Below are 27,633 nucleotides of genomic sequence, written 5' to 3' on the forward strand. Positions count from 1 at the left end.
AGGTTCCTCCGCCCACAAATGCGGCAGCACACACTCTCCAAGGGGGTGAGGACGTTGCTTGTTTAATGTGCGATACAAAAGGCAAGTCTCCCAGTTTACATGGAATAACCAGCATGAGCCCTGGGCCTGGCACGCTCCTCCCCTGCCATGTCTGCACAGGGCAGCATGCACCGTTTGTTTAAAGTGTTCTCCCCTTTCTCTCAGAGACACTCTCCTCTCCCCCCATTCCACAGCAGGAACAAGGGGAGCCTTAGCTGGACATCATGGGGGGAGTTAAGTCCGGGGGAGGGGGAAGACAGGGACTAAAGGAGATCCAAGAATCAAAGCAATTCACCTCAAAGCATTTGCTGAAGGCACATCCGCCCCTTTGCCCCCTTTCCAGAGCTGGATTGCACGCACCCCTCCACCCTCGGATTTGGTACCGTTTGCAGCCCAATCCCCATCTCCAGCCATGAGATTTGGTACCTGGACTACCTATGACAAAATCACATCGCCCCTGGGTGGGGTTCTGGGGCCACAAGGGGCGTGTTGCATATATGTGCTTGTGCGATAGGGAAACGAATACTAGAGGCCTCCCTGCTGTCAGTGCTCTCCCCATAAGAATCACTCCCCACCCCTGCACGTTCCACTGCAGCAGGGGATGGGCAGCGCTCAGCTTTGAGAGCAGCATGGAGGGAGGGGACCCACTCTGGAGAGCAGCCTAGAACAGAGCGCCCCAGCTGGACGTGGGAGAGACAGCCCGTCAAAGGGAGCAGCCGAGCGGGAAAGACCCCAGACCCAGACAGCTCCCGGTTCTCAGGAGGGGTTACAGTGATTTCACTGGAAAGAAGGGTGGGGAGAGCCCTCCGCTTGCCCCCATCACAATAAGATACCCCAGGGCCCCCAGACTCGTCTGGCGACATCTCCAGCAGCTTCACCAGCACCCTTCACAGGCCTACTCTGTGATGTCCCCAAAACACAGCAATGATTAACTTAACCCCAAAGCAGCCTAAAATTGGTAAGGGGGGGAGCAGTGAGAGGAGAGCAATGGGGGCATAGAGCCCTTCCTCTCCCAGCCCCTGGCAGGAATGGAGCACCACAGTGTGTCCGCTTGCTCCACAGCACACCAGTCCATAGGGCTCATAAGGCAAACATAGTGTCGTCTTCCTTCGCCTGCTTCCGGTGTGGACTGGAGGCGGCAGGTGGCCCTGCTCGGGGGCTGGGGAGCGCGGGCAGCTGGTCCACCACCTTCGCTCGCTCTTCCAGGAACTTGTCGAACTCTGGGGTGGGAAGAGAGAGTTAGAGATGAGGAGGGGGAGGAGGGAGCTGGCTCTGAGAAGGGTTCAGGAGGAAGGAGAGGGGCTGGTGGCTCTTACCTTCGCTGGTGACGCCCTTTGCCTCTTCTGTCTCTTCCCCCTGGGAAAGGAGAAAAAAGGCACATTGGGAAGCAGGCCTGCGCACCCCAGGTGGACACAGTCAGGAGAGCCTTGGTGTCCCCAGCAGTGCGCCGGGGGCACACTGCACAGCCTTTCCCGGTCCTGTTACCCACCCTCTCCCCTCAGTCAGGAAGTCCTGCTCCAAGGCCCTGGCTGACTTCACCGGGCCAAAGCACACTTGTCGAGCTAAGCACGTGCCTCAGTGTTCGCAGGATCAGGCTCTAGGAGGTGGTTGGGCACAGTGGCAATCAGGAGAGGTGGGGAGGAGGATGGCAGTGTGGAATGAAAGAGCAGGGGAAGGTCAGTGGGGTGCGTTCTGAGGAAGGGAACATGAGTGAAACCCTTGCCCACATCGACCAGGCCCGCACTGCCACCTGCAAGAGCCTTGGACAGTCATCGCCAACACACAGGGAATTTTGAGCCTTTCTAGGGGCCAAAGGGGAGACACAGTTCATTGCCAGCCCTGAGCAGCAAGTGAAATGCCAAAGGAACCGCCCCCATTCTGCCCCTCACTTACCACATCAGTGGAGAGCCACTGCTCAATATCCTCCATGAAGCCGGCCTGGGGGACTGGGATCTGGAGAGGAAGGAAGAGAGAGGAATGAAGCAGAGAAAGAGAGGATGTTTCTCCAACCCATCCCGGCAGAAACTCTCCCCCTCCCACAAGGTTCAGAGCCCAGCCCCTTGGTGCACTGGCCAATCCCACCACAGCTCTCCTAGCCAACATTTTATGTCTTCTCCCTACCCACTGACCTGTCTTCTAGCACGCAGGCCTTTCTGAGGGAGCTGGAGGTTTGAGACTGGTGCCGGGGCACTGGCCCCGACCTATCCCCTTTACAGGGCTCATTCCCCTCTCCAGCACGGCTCAGTCTGGAAGGGCAGCACTGGCTCAAACTCAGCCAGGCTGCTACGTCCATAGCGGTACTTTCCTTGATACCCCTTGCTATCGCTGCAGATTCTGACCCAAAGAGCCTGAGATTTTATCTCCCGTCTGACGCCGTTCCACAGCGTGTGACATCACAGCCCACCGCACTGCAGACAAGGGGGCTGCCACAGGTTTGGCTTCACATCCCTGCTGTAGGGTCAGATGTGAGGAAGAGGTGAGCCTGGCAAGGAGGAAGGCCCAGGCCTAACTGTGGCTTGCTGTGGTACATGATGTACCAAGCCAAGCTGTGGAAATGCGTACAGGAGGGGAAACTCCTCAACAGTTAAGGTGGAGATATTTGACTGCTGGCTCCCCCACGGAAGTGGCTCTTTCAGATGTGCTTTCGCCATTGGCCAATTCCACTATGGAAGGGGAGAGGGGCCCTTCTTGCGGCTGGAGGTAACTAGTCACCCAACACCAGCCCAAAGCCTCAGATCCTTATCCCAAGAGCAAGCCCCAGGACCAGCTGAGAGAGAAGCAACAGAAGCAGCGGGTTCACCGAGTAGAAATAGGAGGTGGTCATTTGGAGGCCATTGTCCCTTCCTTTCCCAAATTCATGGAAACCTCCACAAGGAACAGCAAAGCCAAGCACAGCGGCATCCCTCTCTTCCCAAGAACAGGTTCCTTCAAACCAGTCCCCAGCCTCTGGACAGATACTGCCGCAGCCCCCCTGGTGTCAAGATGAAGCTCCTTGGGGAGGAGCCATCAGGTAGTTACCACGGTTGGCTGTGATTATGGAGGTTTCAATCTGTCCTGAGTGGGATCCTCAAGGCCAGAGAGAGTAGAGATTTATACAAGCAAACTGGACAGCGTGTGGGGACTCCGCAGATCAGAGGTTTCTATGGGCTAGGCCCTGCTAGGAAGCCTGAAGCCTCAGCCTGAAAGGAGAAGTCCTGGGAGTGTATTGCTGCCCCAGGGACTGAACCTGAGACCTCTGGGTCTAAAAGCACAAGCACAAGCCCTGCTGCTTGAGCTAAAGGAGCAGGCTCAGTAGCTTCCAGGCAGTAGCAGCCTCAAACCAAATGACACGGTCCAGCCACTAGAGGGGGACAACACCGCATACTGGGTTAATGTGCACTCCCCAGTCCTGAGAATCAGAGGTCAGCAGCCGTTCAAATCCCAGTGCTCATCATGATGCCCTTTCTTAGGCTGACAGAGATGGAACACCGGACCGGCACACCTATCCAGACCCAGCCCTTTAGCTCAAGCTATAGATGCTCATGCTTTTTGGATCCAGAGGTCCTGGGTTCAATCCCTACAGACTTCTCCTGGGGCATGATTACACCAGGTGAGGAAGCACAGCCTCTGGCTTCTTTCCTCTTAGTCTCTACTACCTGCCCAGACCAGGGTCCCCTTCATGAACGCTGGGGTTTGGCCAGGCTCCTCATTGCTCAGCCATTCTCCCATTGCCTGCTGTGCGTGCCCAGACGCTGTGCCAGTTTCACACCCTAGCCCGGCAGCCCCGGCTCTCTTTGCTCTCTGCTGGCTACGCGCCTCCTCACCATTCCTTGCTGCACCATCCAGTTAGTTAGTGGGGCTTCATCAGTGGAAGTGCTAGGTTCCATCTGGTTAAGAGAGAGTCTGCACTGAGAGCTGCTTCCAAGGCGGGAGGTTGAGGAGAGGATGGGAGCAGAGCAAGTCAACCCCTGACCTTCTAGAACTCCAGAAGGGTGGGGAGGGGGAGTCTACAGGACAAAGAAGGAGTCCACCCCGCTCGGGGGCTTGGAGGAGGGGATATGGAGCCTCACACCACTCCAGGACCAAATCCAATCCGACCCCAGGTTAGCAACGACTGGAAATTACCACCATCATACTGTTTAAGGATTGGCTTGCATGAAATACCTTGGGAGGCTCTGCCCTAATGGACCTCGTTGATTGGCACTCCTGTTGGGCAGGGATGATGCGCCCATTACTGGTGGGGTGTGGAAAGCCCCACGGCCACTTACCGCTCCTGTGCTCTGCTGCCGGGCATCTAGGGCTCCAGCCAGCCCTTTGTTTGCTTGGGGGTCTTCGTACTTTACCCTGAAAGAGAGTAGCAGGTTAACATGAACGCATAGAAGCGGCAGGAATACGCAAGGGGGCAAGCTGTGGAGGACTGGTCTCCTAGCGGAATTCATACATATAAATATTCAGGGCTGCTGACCACACCACAGCTTGCTTGCTGCAACCCTTAAGATCTCCCTGAGAGATTTAGAAGATCTCAGATGTGTGCAAACCCTGGCTTGTTAGAAACACTACAGGTCCAACCCAAACACTGCAGCAAGATTGTGAGGTACCACAAGAAGATACTGGGACATTACTGTGTGATGGCTGTGCCACCATCTTGGCCAACACCAAGGATGAAACCAGGGACCTCCAGAGTTAGAAGCTAGAGCTGGAGCTGAAGAGCCAGCCCGAGATCTGGAACAGACTGACATCCTCTCTGGACTGGGCACAGAGGGGAACACAATGCACACCGACCAGTGGGTTACAATGGCTGTACAAGGGCCCACAGCCAAAGAAAAACCTTCACCAACACAAGCACACTTCACCCACCTCACCCCTCCCCACGCAAACACGTCCCCTAAAAAGACCCCACCCATCACACCCTCACTGAACCCACTGGCGGCTGAGATTCCACGGCCTGTGTAATGCATCATGTCAGACCCGATGAGCAGAACGGTCCCTTCTGGCCTTAACACCTATGAATGTGCAAATACAATGACCTCTCCACACACAAACACATTTCACCCGAGATCTCTCTCTCTCTCGCTCACAGACACACACCACCTATCTGCCTCCTCCTCTATGTTGCTCCCTCTCAAGCTGCTTGCAGTCCCCATCGGACCAGTGCAGGCCAGGGACACTAGCTCCTATGCCAGGAGAATGCAGCTACCTTGGATGACCTCCCAGCGCTGGATGCCTGCGAACTGGGGCGCTCCTGTCATTTAGCCGCTCTCATTGGAGGGCAGGGGCTTGGGCCACTTGCGCTCAAACTTTTCGAAGAAGTTCTTGTCGGTGAAGGGCCCGCTGTGGACGATGGCGTTGAGGATGAAGTAGAGCGCCGCCACCATGCCACTGATGAGGAAGAAGGGCAGGAAGGGCTTGAGGTGCTTCCAGAACTGCTGCGCCCAGGTACTCATGAGTCACGGGGCTGGGGGAGATGCCCCGGCCCCGTTGCTGGGATCTCCTGCAGAGGCGCCCTGGTCCGACAGCAGCGGGGGAGCAGCTCAGCACAGAGAGAGGGAGATGCAGGGCTGGTGGCATAGGAAGCCTGAGTCAGCGAGTGCAGAGGCTGGCTGGCAGGAGAGCAAGCGCAGGAGCGGCGAGGGCCGGCTGAAGGGGGTGGCAAGGAATAAATAGAAGATGCCTCGTTTTTGGAACGATCACAAGTCCCTGTCCCTGAAGGATCGGGTTATGCTGGCGAGGGTACGCTTCCATTCCTGCCCAGCCCCTAGACGGCCGTCCAGCACAGTGGGGGAAGGGAGCGCACTGAGCACGCGCCAAGAGGTCAGGTTTCATTACAAAATCAGGTGCTGTTGGCTACGATGCTCCCGCCCCATCCTGCCTCTGTCCATGCAGCTCCACTGCATCCCAGCTCTCAGCAGATGGCCCATCGAAGGCACCCTGCCCACAGCACATCATGTGTACAACCTGTGCACCCTTGTCCTCACATGGTTGCTTTCAGGTTATAGCCCAACCACTGCTTGGCACAGGTGACAGGGATTCAGATCCCAGGGTTAAACCTGTCAGTGCTAAGCGCCGTGCCAGGTACGTCCAGGAAACATCCAGGGACCCAGCTGAGTTTGCATGGGTGTCTGTATTCAAGCACAACCCCCACAGTAACATGCGTCCCAGCAGCAGCAGAGAGAGTTAGTTACCAAGCTGAATTGCTTCCAGGATAGACCCAGGAACCAGGCTTTCTGTGACAGAACTGCACATTTTCATGTCCACTTGCTAAGCTCTGCAGGTGGAACTGGCTTAGCAGAAGAGGCCGTCGGTGTTTGGACTCCAGTCCAGTCAGCACTGGCCACCAGTAGAAACAGGCAGGGAGTTGAACCGAACCCGAAAACCGGTTCAAAGAAGTGTTTTGAGTGAACTGCAACGAACCCTGACCTGAAGCCCGCTCAGTCACATTGAACCTGAACTGGAATTGAAACCCAAAAACCAAAACCTGGTAACTGGTTCAAAATAACAGGTTCAATAATCAGAGGGAGCATTGGGGAGGGGAATGGGGGGGAAGGGTACTGAGCAAGGGTTTGTCTTGGCTGCACTCTTAAAGGGAGGGGGAGAGACTACACTTCCCAGGAATCCATAGGAAGAGATCAGCTGAGAGGGAGGATGGGGAGAGAGAGTTGGGATTGGTAGTTCTCTTGGCTGTTGTGCCCAGGTAGAGAACTGCTCATGGAAGGGAACTACAACTCCCAAAACACCTCCCTCCCCTCTCTGTCTCCTCCTTCTTCCTTCTTGTTCTTGCTACACGAGGCAGTGTAGATAGGGCATTTTCTGGGCTGACATTCAGTTTGTCACCTCAGCGGTGAAATATAACCGAGTTCTGGAGGATGTTGTACTAGTGCGTGCAAATAACTTCTTTAAAAAAATCAATCATTTTTCTACAGAGAAAGAAATATGTATCATTGTATTCTTTTGCTAGGCGCTACAACGCCAACATAAGAGTGCGTGACCTTAATCCGCAGGAATGTATTTGAATCGGTTCAAACAGGTTCAACGTGGTTGAACCAGTTACTGAATCATCATTCTAAGTTGGTGCCTGAACTGGAGCCGAACTGGACCAGGGGTGCCAGAATCGCGGCAGGGGCCATGCCCCCTCCCCCCCTTTTTACCATCTGTAAGGATGAACGAGGGAGGAGGGTGGAGAGGAACGAGGGGGGGCAGGGTCTTGGAGGGAAGAGGTGGTGCAAGGGCAGGGCCTTGGGAAGAAGGGGCAGGTCCTTGAGGGTGGCATGGGGGTGGGGTCATGGTTTGGGCATCTGTGGCCTCCCACTTTTGGGGTGCTTCCGCCACTCCTGAACTGGAGAGTTAGGAAATATCGATGAACATGAACCAGAAACGAACCAGAATTTTTAACAGTTTGACTCCCTGGAAACAGGACACCAGGCTAGATGGATCAAGGATCTAAACCTGTACAGCAGGGTGTGAGATTCCACAGAGTATTGCCCACCTAGTGGGGTGATTTGTATTCCTAACCCAGAGCCCTGCTCCTCATCAGCAACACTCAAGGGGTTATCGACCAGCTCCACTCAAGGGGTTAGTAAACTCCACCTCACTTGGCTAAAGCTGCTAAGAATCAATCAGCTAAAGCTGTAAGTTATATTCCCAGAAGCCGTGTGAGAGGCAGACTGGGCAGGGGAAGGATCAATCCCAAAGACAACCTGAGTCTGCTGCAAGGAACACAGGATGGTACAACGCACTCCTGTGGGTTAAGGCCTGGGAGCTCATGGTTTTAGAACTTGAAGCACAGGCACCAGAACCAAGATGAACCAAAGAGCGTGGCTCTTTGTCCCCCTCTAGTGGCTAGTCCAAGACAGACACTGAGACACAGAAGCTGGGCTCTTTAGCTGAAGTTGCAATAGTGTACCTAGTGCTTACACAGCGCTTTTCATCAGCAGATCTCAAAGCACTTGACAAAGGAGGGCAGTGAAATCATCCCTTCCTCTTTTACAGCTGGGGAAACTGAGGCACAGAACAGGGAAGTGACTTATCCAAGGCCATCAAGCAGGCCAGTGGCAGAGCTAGGAATAAAACCCAAGTCTCCTGAGTCCCAGTCCAATACTCTATCTATTAGGTCACATTGCCACCCACTAAGTGCTCATGGTTTGAGATCTAGAGGTCCCAAGTTCAATCCCCATTGCTGCCAGCCCACCCAGGGCACTGTGTTACACAAAAATTCCGACAGCACCAAGGAGGCACAACCACTCCAGTCCTACATATCCATCCCTTATTGCCCAGCCCAGCAACCCTCTCTGTGACCAAAAGACAAGTGACATACAGACATTCCTTCTCCCATCCCCGGGCAGGGCGTAGCAAAGACCTTAGGGGAAAGCAGCTAAGAGCAAAGTGATGAGAGCAGAAACCCTGCCCCACAATAGTACATGGAAAGAGCTAGCTCCCTCCTCAGTCTCAGGAATGATTAGCAGCTGGGAACCCAGGACCCCCAACTCAGGTGATCCTTCTCCTCCCCGTACCCTGCAATCAAACACCCTCAGAGAACACGAAGGGGAGCAGAAAACAGGTGCTGCCACTCACTCTTTGCGCTGCTCAGCCAGCGAGCTGCCCCGTGTCAATGCGAACATGTCAAACTCTTCCTCCAGTTTGCCGGAGCTGTTTAGGGACTGCAGCCCTGCACTGACGCTGCCGGAGCCCAGATCTGCGGGGGCAAGAGGGGAGCAAGGTATATACACAGCACAAGGGAAACACCACAAGACAGAGCGTGGGGGCTTGTGCAGCTAGTTTGAAAGCTTGACGCTAATTAAAACAGGTCCAACGTCTGCTTCGGGGCCCCCTTCCTCTCCTTCTGGGCAGTGGCTGCAGGGGAAAATCCATCTCTATGGCTATTCAGTGGATGCATTTGCAGTTCAGACAACGGCCCCTCAAAAGCACCAGGTTCACCAGCTTATTGCACTGATTCCCGGGCAATGCCCCTTTAAGACAGCGAGGACAAGGTGAGTCACGCCCTAATAATTACAAACAATGCATCTGATTTCCCTCATGCCTCCTGTCTCCAGAGCACTGTACAAACATTAGCCAACTGATGACCCCGCGGCCCTCCCTGAGGAGCTCCACACCCAGGAGGGGCCACTGCTTGGTTACTTACTTATTCCAGCCAGCTGAGAGGAGAGGCTGTTGGCAGCTTCAGGCGGCTTGTCTATCAGAGGAGCACTGGGCCCCGTATTGATCCAACTGTTTTCCACCTCAATTGGGACCTTCGGGGAAAGAGGAGAGTTATTTCCTACTCCTGCAGCCTGGGTTTAGCCCTCACTGATCCCTGCCCATTCCGCTCACCACATGCATCTGAGAGGGAGGCCCTCCTCAGCAAGAGAGGTAGGCCACAGGGCCTCCCCGCTGCTCCTTGCAGGGAGTGGGCTCTGAATGGTGTCAAAGCAAATTTTCCCTAGGTCACCATCCTCCCGTCTCTCCTAGATGCCAGCAGGTCAGGTGCTAGCTCAGAGGCCATAACAGTGCTGATACTGGTGCGTCTTATCCTTTTCTATCCGGGGACCTGCCCCTTGCTGAGCAATACACGACGAGTGTGGTGGTTGCTACCCCGACACCCGTCTGCCGTCGGTCCAGGGGTCACAACCTCCAGGTTGAGAGACCACACTGGATATCCACATCACTGCCCGCCCTAGATGAGACGTTGGGATTGGGAATGAAACGTTCTCCCACATGCCAGTGCAGGCCAAGCCAATGCAGCAGACCAGCTGGGTTTCAGAGCAGTGCTTACAGCTTGTGAGGAAGGCACAGCAATTCTCCCTCCACCCAACCCAAAAACAGCAGGGCGTGGAGGATGCAAACCAGACTTCAGTACATTCCTATCTGCAAGATGCCCAGAAACCTGCATGGGAAGGGAGTTCAGAGTTACCTTAATGGGCTGGCCAGCCCGGAGCCGCTCGAACCTGCAAGGGAGGGGTGAAATGAGACGACTTTCTATGGCAAGAGCTTTCATGGCTGCCAAGCATTTCAAGTAATTATTCACCCTGATCCTTCTGGCTTAACCCCTCACCCCAAGGGCTGGCTCGGCCTGCCCCATCACACCTGGAGGAAGGAGGGACCCCCGTTTGGGGCCGGAGTCTGACCCAAGGTAACAGATCCTGGAGGAAATCCAAAAGGGGCGTGTCCTGGGGGATGACACAGGGAAGTGTCTAATGCCCCCCTGGAAGTATTCCCACCCCAATTGACCCAGGAGTAGCTTTTTTTTTTTTTTCCGCTGGGAGGGGGGGAATCCCCTTGCTTCCTCCCAGGATTCATTCAATTCTCCTACTAGAATTACAGGAGGGGCTGGTGGAATGTCGGAGCGCGGCCAATGCCTCTGCACATGCTAGAGATCTGGGTATCTACCCTCTCTGTTCTGCTCAGCAGCCTCGTGACTTGGGGGCCTGCTCTGAAGCCTTCCTGTGTAGCCTGAAGGCAGCTCCTTCCTCCTGTCTGCCCCTTCAGGGCTGGGCTGCAGAGATCTCTTTATGTCCCATCAATAACTACACAAAGGCCGGCATCAGAAAGGGCCAGAGATGAACCAGCACGAGTTGGAGCGGAGAGACCCTGCATTTTCTTGAGTAGAGGGAAGATGGTGGACCCGAGTTGATAGGCCTTGCCGGTTACATTCACGGAAAGACGGAGACAGTACATGGGGCAGAATGGGAGCTGCCATGGGAGAACGAGCCGGTGGCTTGTTCCTTGGGAAAGAGCTGGGCTGCTGTGTGAGAGGCAGGGAGGGAGAGGATGATGGTGCGGGGCTTCAGGGGTACCGTTCGTAGCGCAGGAACACGTTGTTAAGGTTGTCGTTGACGATGAGCAGCTCCTCTGTTAGCTGTTCGTGGAGGATGCGGGGGATCAGCTCCAGCACACGCTGCTGCATCGCTTTACACGTTCGGTTCAGTTCCTGCCCACGGTAAGAAGAAGGCACCACAACAGTCAGGCCAAGGATACGGGGTAGCCTGAGAGTTCCCAGCGTTGGGGGGTCTGGGTTTAATAGTCAAAGACTAATGGAAGCCAAGCCCATGGATACTAGCGTGAGGGGCTCTTACCGTTACTGGCCCGGTTGGGTCTCCCAGCTGAGGAAAGCTAAACCTGGGCCCCTGGATAAGTAGAAACACTCAATTTTCCAGTCAGAAATAGACAGTCAACCCCCTTGGGAGACTATTCCGTGGCCTAACAGCTCCCACTGGTGGGCAACTTTTCCTTGCAGTTCAGACTAAATTTTCCCCTTTCTTAATTTCATTCTGTCACTCCTCATTATACTCCCTGAGAGCCCACCCTAAATAATTCTCTCTGTAACATGCCCAGCCCCCTCGCAGCTAAGTGCAATTTCTCTCCCTGCAGGGCATGAACATCACTGAGTTCACGGCACCATCACTTCGCCGAGCTCTCCGTATTTCTCTCTCCTCCCCTGACATCTGCTGGAGATTCCTTACCTGAAGGAGTTCAAGGTCAGAGGGCTCAGCCTGTCCAGGCACCAGCTCTGTCAACATCTCGGACATCACCTTCACGTTCCCGTTCACCACTTCCAGCTCGCTGCGCAGCTTCCCAATCTGCAAAGGCAAGAGGAAAGTGCTGACCAGGATCTGACTGCCCACAGCCTGGGCTAAGGAAGGCTACAGGGTTAAGGGCTAAGAGAACTGCTACTGCTGCAGACTCGACTCTGACTCTTTGGTTACAGTCTCAGGAGCTCTACCAGCTGGGAATTTTCTAGGCCCTCTAGTTACCATCTCACAGGGCTCCATTTGCTGGAGATAGAACTCAGGCCACCACCAATACCTTCCACCAGGCCGTGTTCCTGCATTTTATGGGTTGGCACAAGCTGCTATTGTGATCCAGGTCCCCCTTCACAGCCATTCAGAGAGTCTCACTTGCAAAACGAACAGCGCAGGAGAACAAAATAAACCTCAGTCCGAGCCTGAGCCTGTGCTGAGTGCCAGAGGCAGCTAATGAGCCTCAGAAGAGTAGTTCGTTCACCTCCCATTAGTGCAAGGGCACTAAGTCCGCTAGAAGCTGGAGAATTCCTTCCTTCTAGGGGAAGGGGGTGAGAATCTGATGTCATGTTGAGTCCGTGGGAGTGTGGAGGGAGCAGGGACAGGGAAAGGGGTGGAATCACTGGCTTCCAGACACTTCCTCCCCGGGCCAGAGCTGACAGCCAGGAGAGTCGTTCATACACGTGGAGGAAAATCAGCTGGGAGTGGGGCAAAGAGAGATGAAAATGAGGTACTGGTTGAGCAAACTGTTGCCATGATGAGACGCTGAGGAAATGGAAGCCAGGAACCTGTTCCTGTAAAATCTCTGTGTCTCAGCACCACTCCTCATCTGCATGGTTGTGCATCAGCAGACTCCATCTCCATTCTATGCTCATCCTGGGTGGATTCCTTTGGGATGTCTCTGCTCTGTGTTAGTGACATCATGGCTTGGCACCAGGGAGCGACTGAGTCCCTAGGGCGTTCTAGAGTGGCAGCACTGTCCGGAGGAAGAGGGAGCCCAGGGCAGCAGTGTTGAAACAAAGAGCTTCAAAGCGAGGGGAAGTGGCAGCAGCAGCAACACTGGGCCTGCATTCTGCTTACCTGCTCTGGTGTGGGTGTGATGGGGGTGTCGCTGGAGGCACCTGGCCCCCCCGGCAAGGAGACAGGGTGCAGGATGGAGTCTACTCCCTGAGGGGAGTCGCCAGCAGGCGAGTTCTGTTCGGACGGAGAGTCGGAGCCATACACAGTCTAGAGAGAGAGAAAACCAAGCACAGTGCAAGAGAGAGAGGAATCAGACAGCTCACAGGCGAGAGGACACAGCCACTAAGGAATGTTTATACCAACTCACTGTCTGTTTCCGACAGCTCTGTCTGCTTCTCCTTACCATACCTTCCACAGCCCCTGTGTGCCCCTCACCACTCCACTCCCATGGCTTGTGGGCTCCGGGCACAGCCCCTTCCCACCCCCACAGGGCCCCACAAGTAGGCTGCAATCAGAGACTCTTACTCCTAAGGTGAGCTCTGTGGGGTGGCTGCAGTCACAGCCCCATGCCCCAGCCCCGCCCCCATATGGCAGCAGCCATATTCCCTCCCCTCAGAGGCCCCCGCTTACCCTCTGCGGTGTGTGGATGGGTGACAGCATATCCAGATCAGTCATGGGGAACTCCAGGCCTTTCCTCCTCAGGTCTTCGTAGACAGCTACGACGCCTGTCAGGTCTGGTGAGCTGCGGAACGCGTCTGCCCAGGACTGGGGAGAGAAGCAGACGCGCATCCCATGACCAGTTAAAGCATGCACCCTTCTACACAAGCACCTAAGGAAAACATAACCCAGGTCGGGGCCTATGCTCTGGAGATGAGTGCTTGGCACTGCCATGCCAGAGATCCACATCCCATTCTCGGCTCCAGGGGCTGGAAGTGCTGCGGGGGTAAGGGCTGGTGTCCTAGAAGCTGTTATTCAGCACAGCATTGTGGGATAGCCTGGTTCCTCGCTCCCCTACTGACCAGCATCTTGCCAAGTGCTTTGGAGGGAGGAGAGAGAGGGGCCCTGCCAGCAATCAGACTTGCCGACTCCTTCCATCCCTCACTCACCTGTATGAGAGTCAGCACCTTGTCGTGCACTATGGTGGGTGGGTTGTTCTTGGGGAGGATGATTCTCACCAGGACGCTTTCCACAAAATCTTGGCTGGCCACGAGAACGTGGAAGCGGTGGCCACAGTTTTTAACGCATGTCTCCAGAACCTGCGGAGTCACAGGGGTTAGGTTAGAGGCCCCTCCATCCCGACCGGTTTGCCTCGCTCCTCCAACCAGAGGGATTTGAGTCCCCGCCTTTCAGTCTGAAGGGAGGGGTTAGCGCTTCCACGACATGGCCTCCAGGTGTCTGGAGATGGAATGTCCATAGGGTAGAGGTGTGAGAAGTGGCAGGGAAGTGGGGGTGGAGGGAGGGACCCTTCAGCCTGGTGGGATCCTCATAACTGCTGGCTAGCTCAGCTTCCTAGCTGAAGAGTGGGGAGTGGCTTTACCTGAGCCGATTCGGGATCAGCTGGTACACAGGGCTCTAAAAGGAAAACCCCACATGATGGTATCCCTCATCGCACTTGAAGTAAAGCCTGTCAGATTTGCCACATGCCCGTGCGTTGGGAGCCCTGGCTCCTACAGGAACCCCAGCCTTCCCTACACAGACAGCAGGAATCACATGGTGCCACTCACTCTGCAGCTCCCAAGATGCAAGCATCCCTGCTGCACCATTCTCTTGACTCCACATCCCAGACTCCTTTTACAGTGCCATCCCACACCTTAGTTCAAGCCTCCTTGTCCCCACTCCCCGGCTGTGAATACCACTCCCCTAGACAACTCCATATCCTCCCCATGACAACTCCATATCCTCCACAGTACAGCTCCATTGGTTCCAACCATGACCAATGGAGCTGTACTGTGGTAACCCCTGGAGATGGCAAGGGCCAGAGTCAGAGCAACCCAAGGACCTAGCCTCACAGCAGGGTTCATGGAGCTGAGAAAGGGATCACACCACTCACTGTCAAAGCCAGCATGACCTCATGGAAGTTCTTATTTCCTACGATCCTCTTCTTTATGGCTCGGAAGGCATCTTTGGGCCTGGAGAAAGATTACACAGAGGGCTGGACTGGCTGAAGATACACAAAACAACATGGCTGCCAGTTTCCAGGGACTTGCAGCGAGGGTTGCAATCAGCTGACGATTTGCCCCCAGGCTTTTGGGGTGGCCCAAAGCAACAACAAGTGAGTTGGCTCCCCGTAGTGGCTCTGCCTTGGGAGTAGTCATCAACACTAGCAAGTTCCATTTCCTGGAACCATGGGCACTTGTGCTGACACCATCGACAATCCACTGTGTGCAGTGCGAGGCAGAGAGAGCGAGAAAGAACAGACAAAAGGAGCTGCACTAGGAATGTGTCATTCCTGGATTCACCAGCTGGGACTGAGCAAAATCCTGTGCCAGAAGGGGGAAGTTCCACTTCTACCCAGAAATGTTATCCCGAAACCTTAGGAAACGGGCCACTGATGGAATGAACTTCCAGCTGCAACGCAGGGAAGATGCAGTGGCAGTGGCATTTCGGAGGGGGAAGAGAGACAAGCGGTAACTGAGCTGGTGCCTTTCAAACTTTCTCGGTCAGGATGAAAGCGCTATGGCACAAGTGCACTGCAATACTGCATGAGGACAGGGTGATGGACTGACGTGTGCTGGCAGAGCCTACCGAGACTGGAGTCAAGGCTGTAATAGCAGCTGGTGCCGAAGGGTCGGAATAAAGTGCATTGGCAGGGCTGTGGGGGAGCCTCCCAGGATGGGAGTAAAAGGGTGTGCTGCAGATCAGAACTGAGGTGCATTGGCTGAGCTGTCTGGGCCCAGAGCTGGAACAGCAAGGGGACTGCAGGTTAGGCCTGAGGGAGAACAGACCAGGGAGTGTGTGTGAGTGAGTCAAGTATCAGAGGGGTAGCCGTGTTAGTCTGGATCTGTAAAAAGCAACAAAGAGTCCTGTGGCACCTTATAGACTAACAGAAGTATTGGAGCATGAGTTTTGTGGGTGAATACCCACTTCATCCCATGCATCTGATGAAGTGGGTATTCACCCACGAAAGCTTATGCTCCAATACTTCTGTTAGTCTATGAGATGCCACAGGACTCTTTGTCGCTGTGTGCAGTGAGGACACCAGGACTGGGACAGAAGAGGTACTGCAGGTCGCTGCTGAGATGCGCTGGCAAAGATGGGTGATTCAGAGAATAAAAAGCTTTGTAACTGGAGACTGGGCCATCCTAGGAGCTCTCACTCCAGTCCCACTCTGCTGTGGGCGGGACAGAGGAAGCAGTGAAGCCCCCGTTTTGGATTTCATGTAGCATCATTCCCGTTACATACTGTTCTTAACGTCTCTGCAGCCAGAGGGAATGGCCCCTTTGGAGCTCACCAGCAAACCCACTGCAGGTTATTTATAGGGTCCCGAGTTAACATGTCTGGCATTCCCCGGATTTCTGAATGTCTTGTCTCAGGGCTGCTCAGGGGGAGGGGACCTTGGACCTCCCACCCCCTTGCATGGGTCTGACTTACTGTGTATGAAAATACTTGAGAGCACAACTCCCAGGGATAGAAACAGAGGGCTATAAAGAAGGAATACAACAGAATAAAAGAATTTCAAACTTCGCTGCATCAGAGGGGATGAGAACTGGCTTGAACGGGGTGAAAGTGGGGAACCTGATGGCCCATTTGATAAACTGATCCCCATGCTGGAATTCTGGGGCATAACGAATGAGGCCTTTGGCAGTGACATTAGCTGGGCTGCCCCTCTAAATCACTCTACCAGAGTCCGGGAGTGTCCAGTGACCCGGCTTTTTAATCCTACCAACCCATGCTGCCAGGAGATCTGACTGTACAGGGTGTGTGTCTGTGTGTTTTTGGAGGCGCATACACAGCAGACTCTGGGGTTGCATCATGTACACGCACACCACTTAGTGGGGCCAGCTCCCTTACCCTTCCTCCGTCTCGTTAATGATGTCACAAATCTCCATGTTGAGGGCCCAATTCTCGCTCTGCAGGGATCCATCGGTAGCTTTCTCTGGGGAAAGGAGAAACAGGACAAGGATAATAAGAATGGCCCTGGTTTGCCTCTGACTATTGCTCAGTAGTCAACTGTGAGGACTGCGGACACCCAGGAGTGAAAGGCTGCTGTCAAATGGTGGTGGGAGCCAGGCTGCCAAAACGATGCCCCTCCAGGAATCTTAACCAAAAGGAATGTGGCCAGAATAACCCTGTAAAATCCCAACCCAGCCTGGTGAAGGGAGACTGCTGCCCAGTAGGTGGCACTATTGCAAATAGCAATGTTTTTGCTCCAAGTCAGTGTTGCCCCTCCACTTTGTTCACTACCTCGCTGAGCTTCACACTGGGCTGTATTGGTGCAGACTTAGGGCTTGGCTACACTGGAGAGTTGCAGTGCTGGTGGTGGCTTTACAGCGCTGCAACTCACTCCCCGTCCACACTGGCAAGATACATACAGCGCTGTATCTCCCTGGCTACAGCGCTGGCTGTACTCCACGTCTGCCTGGGGAATAACGACTGCAGCGCTGGTGCTGCAGCGCTGGGGTGCCAGTGTAAACAGTGATTAATCTTACTACGCTGTAACTGACCTCCAGAATTTTCCCATAATGCTTTTAACTAAAGAACTCTCTTTGTTTTGTTATGATGCCTCTCTTTGTTTTGTTGTGAACTCGGGGCTCCCGGAGCTGCTTATCTAAAAAACAAACACAGCTCCTGTTTGCTGTGAATGAGGCAGGCAGGGGGATGAGTGTTTGCTTGAGGAGAGAAACAGCACGGCGGGGGGTGGGGGGGGAGTCCGTGGGAGCAGCTGCTTATCTGGTCTGAAGGCTATTTGCATTTAAGAGTGTGGGGGAAGTGGTTGGACTTTGCAAGGCAGGGAGCTGACACAGTGTCGGCTCAAAAAATCCACTCTCTCCCCCACACTCCCTGTCACACTCCACCCCACCCCCCTCTTTTGAAAAGCACGTTGCAGCCACTTGAACGCTGGGATAGCTGCCCATAATGCACCACTCCCAACACCGCTGCAAATGCTGCAAAAGTGGCCACACTGCAGCGCTGGTAGCTGTCAGTGTGGCCACACTCCAGCGCTTTCCCTACACAGCTGTACGAAGACAGCTTTAACTCCCAGCGCTGTACACCTGCAAGTGTAGCCAAACCCTTAGGGGAAGAGGCTCAGATGGGAAGGCATGGCCAGTGAACTCCAAAATACAGTGACACCGTACTGGGAACACTGCTTGTTCATTTTGAAGCTGCTGCACATCCAGCAAGGGGTAGGGTGATCAGACAGCAAGTGTGAAAAATTGGGGGGGGGAGGGGTGTAATAGGAGTCTATATAAGAAAAAGCCTCAAATATCAGGACTGTCCCTATAAAATCGGGACATCTGGTCACCCTAGCAGGCCAGATCCTTCTCTCAATTACTCTGGTTTAACTCTTGCTGTAAGTGAGAGCAGAATCACGGCCCTTGTTTTTATGTAGGCCCGACAAAAACAAAAAGCTGCTTAGTTTTTAAGTTTCTCTTCCTATGAGACCAAAACATCTGGCCCTTTAGAATGTGAGGAGCATGAGGGGAAGTGGGTTCCAGCACCACGTTGGGGCAATTTCGGTCCCACTCCGACTATGTCTCCTTTAACTAGGAGTTCCTGAATTTGCCATGATGTTATTCATGGCTAAATCCTGAGCAACAAGCTGCTATTACTCAGAGTTACCAGTGCCTCCACCCTGTAATCAGACAAGCCTCAGTCCCACCCTGCACCCATTGGTGAGAGGACTCGATAGGCTAGGAACACTGCCAGCCTGCAGAGGGAAAATAAGCACTAACCAGGCAGCTGGGACTCTCTATATAGCGAAATTGAGGGATGGGCATGGGGAGACAAGTAAACACAATATAACTGACGGGCATGCCACACACACAGAAGTGCTAGGGACCAGAGAGGACCCTTCCCAACCCCCCCTCCCATCTTTCAGAAGAGCTCAGGGACAGAGTTTCCAGTGCTCAGCAGCCACAAGCTGGGCCTGGTTTTTCAAAAGAGCTCAGCCCCATTTAGGCAACTAATTAAAGGCCAGATATTCAAAAGTGCTGAGCACTCAGCATTGTGAGCTCTCAGAAATATTGGGCCCTTTGAATGATGTGGATTCCCCTCTCCCTCCCCTTCAGAAACGGCCCTCTGCAGATCTGTCTTCTCTCCCCATTTCTGACCCAACCATTCTACTATCTTCGGAGCAACAGCTAAAGGTCTTGCTGAAGACTGCAATCCCTTACAATGCATCCCTCCCTACTGCTGGCATTGGAAAGGGGGCAGGGACAAGAAAGAGAAGGTAGGATTAGAGAAGGTCTTTGCTTATCTGAAGTTACTCCTAGATTTAAAAAAAAAAAAATCCCTGCATTTCCAGATATGATGCCACTAATGCAGGAGTGGGCACACACTCTGCAATGCAGCCCATGGCTACCTTCATTGTGTATATGGCTGTGCATCCCCCAGAGATTACAAATATAGGCAGGCGATTGCCCAGCATAATCTGAACAGGAGTGCAGCTGCAACCTGCTCCATTTAATGCAGCCCTGGAGCACCTGGAAAGGTCTGGCTAGTCTGGTTCCTCCTGCCCCACTGCTATACCCTGAAGGCTCCGGGGCAGATCAGGCGACCCTTTGCTACTTCAAGAATTAATTTAAAAAATGCTGGGCTTTGAGATATCCCCTTTGTCCCCTTCCCCAGTACTCCAGTGGGTACATCCTGCCCATTATAAACCTCCGCACAAAATCCAAGACAGCTGCATACTCTGCCACACTGCCTACCAGTCCACCTGAATCGAAGGGCACAAGTAACCCCACGCGCGCTCTACTGCAAAGGGCGTGTACACAAGCACACCATTCTCCCCCCTCACCAAAAAAAACCCAATCACACATTGATGGAGAAAGGGGCCACCTCCCTTGGCACAGGAGGAAGGGCGACCAGATGTTCTATTTTTAAAGGGACAGTCCCATTTTTGGGGACTTTTTCTTATATCGGCGCCTATTACCCCCCATCCCCTGTCCCGTTTTTTCACAGTTGCTATCTGCTAACCCTAACAGGAGGAGAGGCAGCAGTGGATGGGGCTGCTGGACAATCTTCAGCAGCAGGAGAAACTGGAGGGTGGGGGTGGAAAGAAAGCTGCTCACAATCATCCTGGCTTCCTTTGGATGCAAGAGTCCCTCAACCCTCCTCCCCCCAACCCTGAACAGCTTCTGCAGGCACCCTTCCCCCACTTTCCTAGCCTGATTTCACACAGTGAGCTGTATCACCCCCATGCAAAGAGATCCTTTCAAGGTCTGGAAGGGTATTTGCTTTTCAGAAAGGAATGCAAACAAGCCACACACACTCCTCTGGCTGGCTGTTCACCTACCCGAAAGAGAGGATTCCAAATAGGTGACATATATGTACACCAATGGCCACAACAGAATGCACCAATGGTTCACTAACTCAGGCATCCTATCTGACTGTGGCCAATGACAGGTGGCGCACCTGCTAAAAATGCAGTGCACACACTCAAAAAATCAGAGTAGAGAGCAGTATTTGGGTTAGGGTTGCCTAGTGTCCGGTTTTTGACTGGAAGGCCCGGTTGAAAAGGGAACCTGGCGGCTCCGGTCAGTTAAAAATCCAATTGGTGGGGCTGGCAGATTCCCTACCTGATTCTGCACACATCCCGGATGCAGCAACATGTCCCTCGGCTCCTAGATGCAGGGATGGCTAGGGAGGCTATGCATGCTGCCCCCGCCCCGAGCGCCAGCTCCGCAGCTCCTGTTGGCCAGGAACTGTGGCCAATAGGAGTAGTGGGGGTGGCGCCTATGAGCGGAGGCAGTGTGCATCACGCAGAGCGGCCTGGCCCCTCTACCTAGGAGGCGAGGGACATGTCACAGCTTCTGGAGAGCCCCCTAAGGTAAAGTATCACTGAGAGCCCAATTCCTGCACCCTCTCCCAAACCCCAATCTCCTGCCCCAGCTCGGAGCCCCCTCCAGAATCCAAATTCCATCACGGAGCCCACCCCAACCCCCTGCCTCAGCCCGGAGTCCCCTCTCACACCCTGATTTCTGGCCCCACCCCGGAGCCTGCACCCCCAATCGGAGCCCTCACCCCCTCCCGAACCCCAACGCCCTGCCCCAGCCTGGTGAAAATGAGCAAGTGAGTGAGGGTGTGGGAGACCAAGTGACAGAGAGACTGGGGGGATGGAGTGAGTGGGGGGACGACCTTGGAGAGGGGGCGGGGCCTCAGGGCAGGGCAAGGGTAAGGGTGTTCGGTTTTTTGCGATTAGAAAGTTGTCAACCCTAATTCAGGTGCATGGAAAGATACGAGTACGATTGTGAAACAGATCCAAAAACAAAGCACCAGGAACAACCCTATACAGTGTAGGGGCTGGACTAGTTGATCTAACAGGCCTTTTCTGTCTCTAACTTCTATTATCCCATGATGGATTCTTTTAAAACACCTGTTCTCAGCACTGCACATCCAGGCTGCTCCTTGAGACAGCTGGAGTTATTTCCCTTCTCATCCTTCTGGCTCCTATGCAGTAATGGACTGTCTGAGCTCAATAAGAGACGATGGAGTTTTCTCCAAGACAGGAAATCCTCGACTTTACTGCTTTATTGAAGCTTTGGGGGAGAACAAAGTCTGTTTGTTGATCCAGGGCTGGCTCCAGGTTTCCTGCCGCCCCAAGCGGCACGGGAAAAAAAAAAAAAAAAAAAAAAGCAGCTGCGGCAGCGTGATCGCGCCGCTCCACTCTTCAGCAGCAATTCGGCGGCGGGTCCTTCGCTCCAAGAGAGAGTGAGGGACCCGCTGCCAAATTGCTGCCGAAGACCCGGACCTGCTGCCCCTTGGTATTGGCCGCCCCAAGCATTTGCTTCTTTAGCTGGTGCCTGGAGCCGGCCCTGTGTTGATCACATGAAGGATCAGAAAGCAGGGCCCTGTTTCATGAGCTGTAATTAGGACATGAGCTGTCTGCACCTCATGAAATCTGACACCTGTGAGCCCGAGTACTGCACAGAACAGTGATAGATTCCTAAGGCAGGAGGCCCAAGAGCCTGAATCTGATTGGCCACTCAACATTCCAAATTGCAGGGGTCATCAGAGAACATCCTATGGCATTCCCAAGAGCCGGAATCTGATTGGCAATAGCACATTCCAAGCTGACTGCATGTCTGCCCCATAGAAACTTCCGAGCCATTTTATTGTGGCAGTTAAGTCTAGCTCCAGATGTTGGGGTTTGTCTTTACCCACTGAACCTTGTGGAACCATATTGCTCTATGGGCTGGTCAAGTTAATCCAGGGTGCCAGGAATTCTGGCATGCTTCAAACCCAAATCATCTACTCTTTGCCCTCAAACAGCAGCTCCAATGCCCAGGCATATATGAGCCAAGAACTGAATCTCATTTTCCTTTTGCCAGCCCTTTAAAATGTTTCCGCTTATTGTGGCTAAGTTATCAAAGCTATTTGTGTTCTAAAGATGGGAGGCAATTCCAGACCTGGCATAAGTAGTACAGTGGAGGTGCACCCGCTCATTCCAAGACTGAATTTGACCTAGGCACTTTATTAATTTGCCAGTCTCTCTCCTCTTCCTTCCCAATCCTGCTGGGGAGAGCATGGTGCTAGATTTGTGATCTCATACAACCATTCCTGTGGCAGCAAAATGTCATGTGGCAAACAAGTCAGAGTACTGGAGAAACTAGAGACAGAAGAGATCAATAAGCCTCCAAGACCTCTGTCTCCTTCCTCCCTCTCTTCAGAATTGAAGACCCTCTCACAAGCCAGCCAGCCAGGACCCAGGAACTCCTCTCCTCACCTCAAAGGCTCCCCAGTAACAACTCAGAGTCTATAATCCCCTCCAGAGCCTCCTCCAATTCATCCTTATGCCTTTTGCCAACATTCCCTATAGTGCTTTGTTCAGTCTAGTTTTAAATGGTTCTGCAAAGTGCTGAGCACTCACAACTCCCACTGACTTCAATTCGAGTGGAGGGTGCTCAGCATTTCATGGGATCATGACCATGGAGATCCAGCAGGTGACATCAGAGACAATGCACCCTCCGTCCGAGTTCTCCCTGACTTCCTGTCCAACTCAGAATCCTGTACAAAATCTCTCTATCAAGACCTGTGCTCTCCCCTCCTGTTAAGAAACCTATGGAAGGTGGTACAAGCTCAGGAAAGGCTCCACAATTCAAACTCTATCTGCATTCTTCCCTCAAAGGGAGGGGTTTCCACTTTAGAGAGAGGGGAGGGAGTGCGGTTCAATACCATGTCCAGGCTGAGGATCCACAGAGACACGCTGCTCCAAGCCTGTGGGCAGCTGGGCCTTTACACTTCTCTCCACGCTCCCCTTCCATCAGGCAGCATGGTTTCCTAAGCTGTACTCAGGGGCGGCTCTAGGGATTTTGCCGCCCCAAGCACGGCAGGCAGGCTGCCTCCAGCGGTTTGCCTGTGGAGGGTCCGCCGAAGCCGCGGGACCAGCGGACTCTCCGCAGGCAAGCCGCCAAGGGCAGCCTACCTGCTGCCCCCCCCACGGCTTGCCGCCCCAAGCATGCGCTTGGCGTGCTGGGGCCTGGAGCCGCCCCTGGCTGTACTGCAAATACTTGTTCTGTGCTGGGCTCTTCCATGCGGTGCAGGCCCTGAAGAGGTGTTAACACTTATCTGAGCAGCATTAGCTTTCAGGTACCTGTGTGGTTCTGAGGGGGGCTGCTCTCCAATTCTCTCATCTCTCACCCCATGAAACTGCAAGCCCCAAGCCCATGGAGCTGGGATGGAGGGACCTCTAGGAGGTGGAGTGGCTTCACTTCTCTCCTTTCAATGCTTGGAGGGTGCATGTTTCTGGTGTATTATATTTTATTCACCTCTGTACATCACAACAGAGGGCCCCATATCTCCCTGGCCGTTGCTACCCCCTCCCCTCTCTAAAATAAGATCTTCCTAGTTCTCATCTTTCTTAAATGCTACACTCCTCTATGCCTCCCCACAGGAAGTGGCAGACCTCTCTCCCCAAGCTTCCTCCACCCCCTGGTACAACCAAGCTCTGTTTGTTCTGCATTGTGTTGCAATTTTCTCTAAACTCCAGGTGTCAAGGTCTGGGAGTGTGAGGTATGGGTGATTCCCTGCCCTTTTCTCTAGGGTCTCTGGGGCCTTGTTACACATGGAGAGCTTCCTTGTACTGTTGTGTTTCTCAGGGATTTTCTTGTAGCTCTTAGGGATCACAGAAACCCTCACGTGCAGAAAATCCACAAACTCTGCAGACGGAGCGTTTTTCTGTGGATTGGGAGGTTTCTTTCCTTGGTTAAAGCTCTTATTTTAAAAGGAAGTTTCTGGCCCCCTGGATTGGGAAGGGCCTTCAGGGTATAACAACGTGATAGAGCCTGATCTTGTGGTTAAATCCCAGGATTGGGAGTCAAGAACTGGAGAAACTATTCCTGGCCTCCAACTGACTTACTGCGCAAGTCACCAAGGTTCTCTGACCCTCAGTTTCCCCCAATGAAAAATAACAGGGATATACTGTAAAGTACTGAGATCCTCAGATGGAAGGCACCACAGAAGTGCAAAGTATTTTTATTACTGTGTTCAGTGTTTTTCATTGCAAAGTGTTTTATAGGCTTTACAAACTGGACACCGAGTTGCTTCACTCCCCTAGTCATTTAAGCTGTTGCATTATTATCCTTCTGAGTCTGCAGACTTCCTGAAATAGTAGCACTATTCTGGTCTAGTGCTCAAGACTCATGGGTTCTATACCCAACTTAGCCATTGTCCAGCTGCATGACACTGGGCAAGTCATTGTCTTATGTCTCAGGTTTACTGGTCTGTAAAATGAGGATAATAGCAGGGCTTTGGAGTGGAGCCCGGAGCTGGAGCGCGGAGCAGCTCCAGAGCAGTGGAGCTGCAGGTTTTTGCCTGGAGCTAGAGCGGAGCCGGAGCACAGCTCCAAAGCCCTGGATAATAGAACATCACAGGGGCATTGTGAGGCAGTGCTCAAAGGGAAAGAATGTGTTCCCAGTTATAGATGCCAGCTCTTTCCCCATCACCTTTGTAAAACGGTGACCCTCTCCATGCTGGCTTCTTCATCACTGGCTACAACACTCTCGCCCCTTTGGGCTCTCCTCACCCCCACATCTCAAGTACTGCAGACACGAGGCTCTCCTCTGCCATGTCCCCCTCCATCAACAGCCCTGGATACTCTGGCCTCCTCCCTTTGCTGCTGACTTGTTGCCTGGAAACCCCCACTACATCAGAAACAGGAACCCAGGAGAAGTTGGTCATCATCTGGTTACCATTCCAACCAGAACACGAGGCAGGGAAAGAAGTGGAGGCCTGTAGTGTCTAAGGGTGGGTACAGGCAAACCTGACCAAATGTAACATGCAGGATCCATTCACTTCAAGAACCAAGGGTCACTTATTCTAGAGGGGTCCAGGAGAATGCTCCTCCAGAAAATAATTGACAATGCATCTGCCTGTTACAGATTACATGGAATCATCGTAGGAGCGACCCCTTCCCCCACACTGCTGTACCACATACTGTGGACCTGGCTGCTGCCCTCCACTCCAGAGTGTGCCACACTTCAGCAGTGCTCTATTTATATATAGTTTGCACAGTGTTTTGGGCTCTTTGGAATGAACAGCATTTATAGCAACATAAATATGGGCCCAGTGTTTCAAGATGAAAGACCACAGCACCCTGTCTTTGTGCCTGATGCTAGCTAGCAACATGGGTGTGTGCATGTGTAAATTCCAAAACAGACACTCCATTGCACACGCTTCTCTTCCTGAAGAGAGGATGAGAGAACAAGCATATGACAGATGTTAGTCACATTGCTTAAAGCACTACTGGAAGGTGTTCAGATACCACACTGATGAGTGCACCGTAAGAACCCAAACAGAACGGAATGTCATGGGAAATCCAATGGATGATTTTGATAGGCATCAGGGAGAGGGTTTTAGTGTGTGGGTGGCAGGGAAAAGAAGGGAGAAAAAGATATCCACTCCTTTGCTTTTCAGCTAAGCAAACTTCCCTCCCTCGTCTCCTATGACACCCTGTAGACCCAGCTCTGAGAGAGAGGAAGGGCCAATTAGGGTGGAAGGAACTAGAAGGCCCCATGGGTGAAAGGAATGTAGGTCTCTGACATGACAGAGGCTTGGTGGTGGTGATGGTAGCCACAGGGATTCCTGTGGTGAATATGTGCTTAAACTGTCTGTCATCAGTATCACGGGTTCAATTAGTGAGTGACTTCTTCAGCTGTCAAAGAAAGTCTGCAGAAGGTTACAAAGTCTGAAACAAAACATTGTTGAACTGACAGGCAAACAAGAAAAGGACGAGAAACCAAAGACAGGCCTAGTTCCCAGACACACAAGGTTTCCCTGAATGTTTTTTTTTTTTAAATATTACACCACGCAAGCAGGCAGAGTCTGTATACACATTTTAAAAGGAAACTTTGTTAAATGCTTCTTTAAAACTTACGGTGTATCCCTCCCTGCTTTGTTTCTCCAGTCCTTTCTTGTACTTTCTCTCAATTTTCCAATTTCTTGTTCTATCTTTAGTTTCTTATATTTATATTAGTTTCCTCTCTTTCTTTAGTTAAACTCAACCAAAAGACTAAGAAGAATGCTGTTCTTCCTAGATTTGCAAGGTCTTGGATTGGACCCTATTCATTCTGAAGTTCTTAGAGGTGATGTATGTCTTTGATATCCTGCCTTCCAAAAAACTTGATAGGGCAGGGAATGTGTATTCATTGGGGGTAAATCCATGGTGCAACAGAAAAGGCCCCAATCCTACAAAAAACCCAGCTAATCACTAACTCAATTAGTAGAAATCAATACTGTACTAAAACATAATGTGTTTACACTGAATGAGCCTATTCTTCAGCTAGGGAAGATGCCCTAATTAAGAGAGCTCAGTTAAACAGATTAGCAAATACAAACAAAACTTTCTTGTTAGAAATTCCACAGATTTTGCCAAAGCTTCCCGCAGATTTCTATCAATACTGATTATGGGTCTTGTGTGGCAGGGGTGAGAATGATAACTCCATGAGGAGATGGAGGGGAGGGTGGGAGGTAGGGTGACCAGACAGCAAGTGTGAAAAATCAGGGGGGGGGGGAGGGAAGGGGAAGAAATAGGAGCCTATATAAGAAAAAGACCCAAAAATCGGGACATCTGGTCACCCTAGTGCAAGAAGCCAAGTAAGGAATTAGCCCACAGTGGGGCCAGGTGCATGTAGTTATTACAGGGCCATAAACTTAGAGAAGCATGCACAACCCTTGCCCTATCGAGCTGGCTGTGAAGCTGCCATGAGCATGTGTCCTCCCCCCCCCCCCAAACTAGCAGGGGCAACACCCCAGGAATTGAACGGGTGAGGGTGGGTGGCTTCAAGGGCAGGGAGCAGACATTACAGCTCCCCTCCCGACAACGGGCACCCATGGGCTGTTGCCCAGGTTCCCTTCTGCTACAGGCACCTACCCCCCCTACCGAAGCGGGGGCGCCCGACTCCGGTGAGCTCCTTCTAGGCCCCACCCAGCACCGCCCGCCAGGCAGCGAGAAGCACCAGGTTTGTTATTGTAGGGTCGCCTGCCCGGCCAGCGGGAGGCCCCCACCGAAGCGTGACGTTAGAGACTCGCTCCCAGCCCCTGGCAGGAGCCCTGGCTCTCGCCACCGGGGCCCTTTAAATAAGAAAAATTCCAAGACCCCCGCGCACGGGGATTGGCTGGAAAGAAAACACCGGGGCCCGCCTCCCGCCCACTTCCTATTGGTCGCTTGTCCAGTCAAACAAATCAGCCTCGCCTCCTTATTGGCCGGAGCCGTGTCAATCCCGCCTTGAGGCCATACGATCCGCCCAGCCGCTCGCGCCTACCAGTACCCAGCCGCTGTCGCTGCTTCCCAGAGGAGGGGGCTGGGTTGGCGGCGGAGTCCGAGCGGTGGCGCGAGGGGGGCTGAGGGACTCACCGATGCGCTGCCCCACGGGGGAGCTGAAGGGGCTGCCCAGGAGAAACTCCATCGCCATCGCCGCCGCCGCCGCACTGCCCGGGAATCAGCTGACCGCGCGGGCACCCGTCACGTGACCCCATCTCTCCCCCC

General features: G+C 53.2%; 1 protein-coding gene across 2 annotated transcripts; it reads right to left on the reverse strand.

The window, feature by feature from the left end:
* Positions 1-41: 41 nt before the first annotated feature.
* TOM1 (target of myb1 membrane trafficking protein) lies at positions 42-27,633 on the reverse strand. Of its 2 annotated transcripts, XM_044986625.1 has the most exons (16): positions 27,502-27,633; positions 16,500-16,584; positions 14,539-14,617; positions 13,595-13,744; positions 13,119-13,253; positions 12,609-12,755; positions 11,472-11,588; positions 10,806-10,939; positions 9,923-9,956; positions 9,155-9,263; positions 8,587-8,707; positions 4,287-4,362; positions 3,843-3,905; positions 1,933-1,992; positions 1,356-1,395; positions 42-1,259 (listed from the first exon to the last, which is right to left on the reverse strand). In XM_044986625.1, exons 1-16 carry the CDS (start codon positions 27,557-27,559, stop codon positions 1,120-1,122), a joined length of 1,548 nt encoding a protein of 515 aa, XP_044842560.1. In that variant the 5' UTR covers positions 27,560-27,633; the 3' UTR covers positions 42-1,119. The 2 variants fall into 2 exon arrangements, with proteins under 2 accessions (XP_044842560.1, XP_044842569.1); XM_044986634.1 differs by lacking the exon at positions 3,843-3,905.

This window comes from Mauremys mutica, chromosome 1, assembly GCF_020497125.1.
Source record: "Mauremys mutica isolate MM-2020 ecotype Southern chromosome 1, ASM2049712v1, whole genome shotgun sequence".
In the NCBI taxonomy this organism is placed as follows: domain Eukaryota; kingdom Metazoa; phylum Chordata; order Testudines; family Geoemydidae; genus Mauremys; species Mauremys mutica.

Bases quoted from the DNA above. Each gene is read 5' to 3' on its own strand.
- TOM1 (XM_044986625.1), bottom strand. From the start codon at position 27,559: ATGGCGATGGAGTTTCTCCTGGGCAGCCCCTTCAGCTCCCCCGTGGGG. The intron at 9,264-9,922 runs GTAACTCTGAAC...CTTTCCCCGAAG, and splicing joins GGGCTGGCCAGCCCATTAAG to GTCCCAATTGAGGTGGAAAA. The intron at 8,708-9,154 runs GTAAGTAACCAA...TTGCCCCCGCAG, and splicing joins CTCTCAGCTGGCTGGAATAA to ATCTGGGCTCCGGCAGCGTC.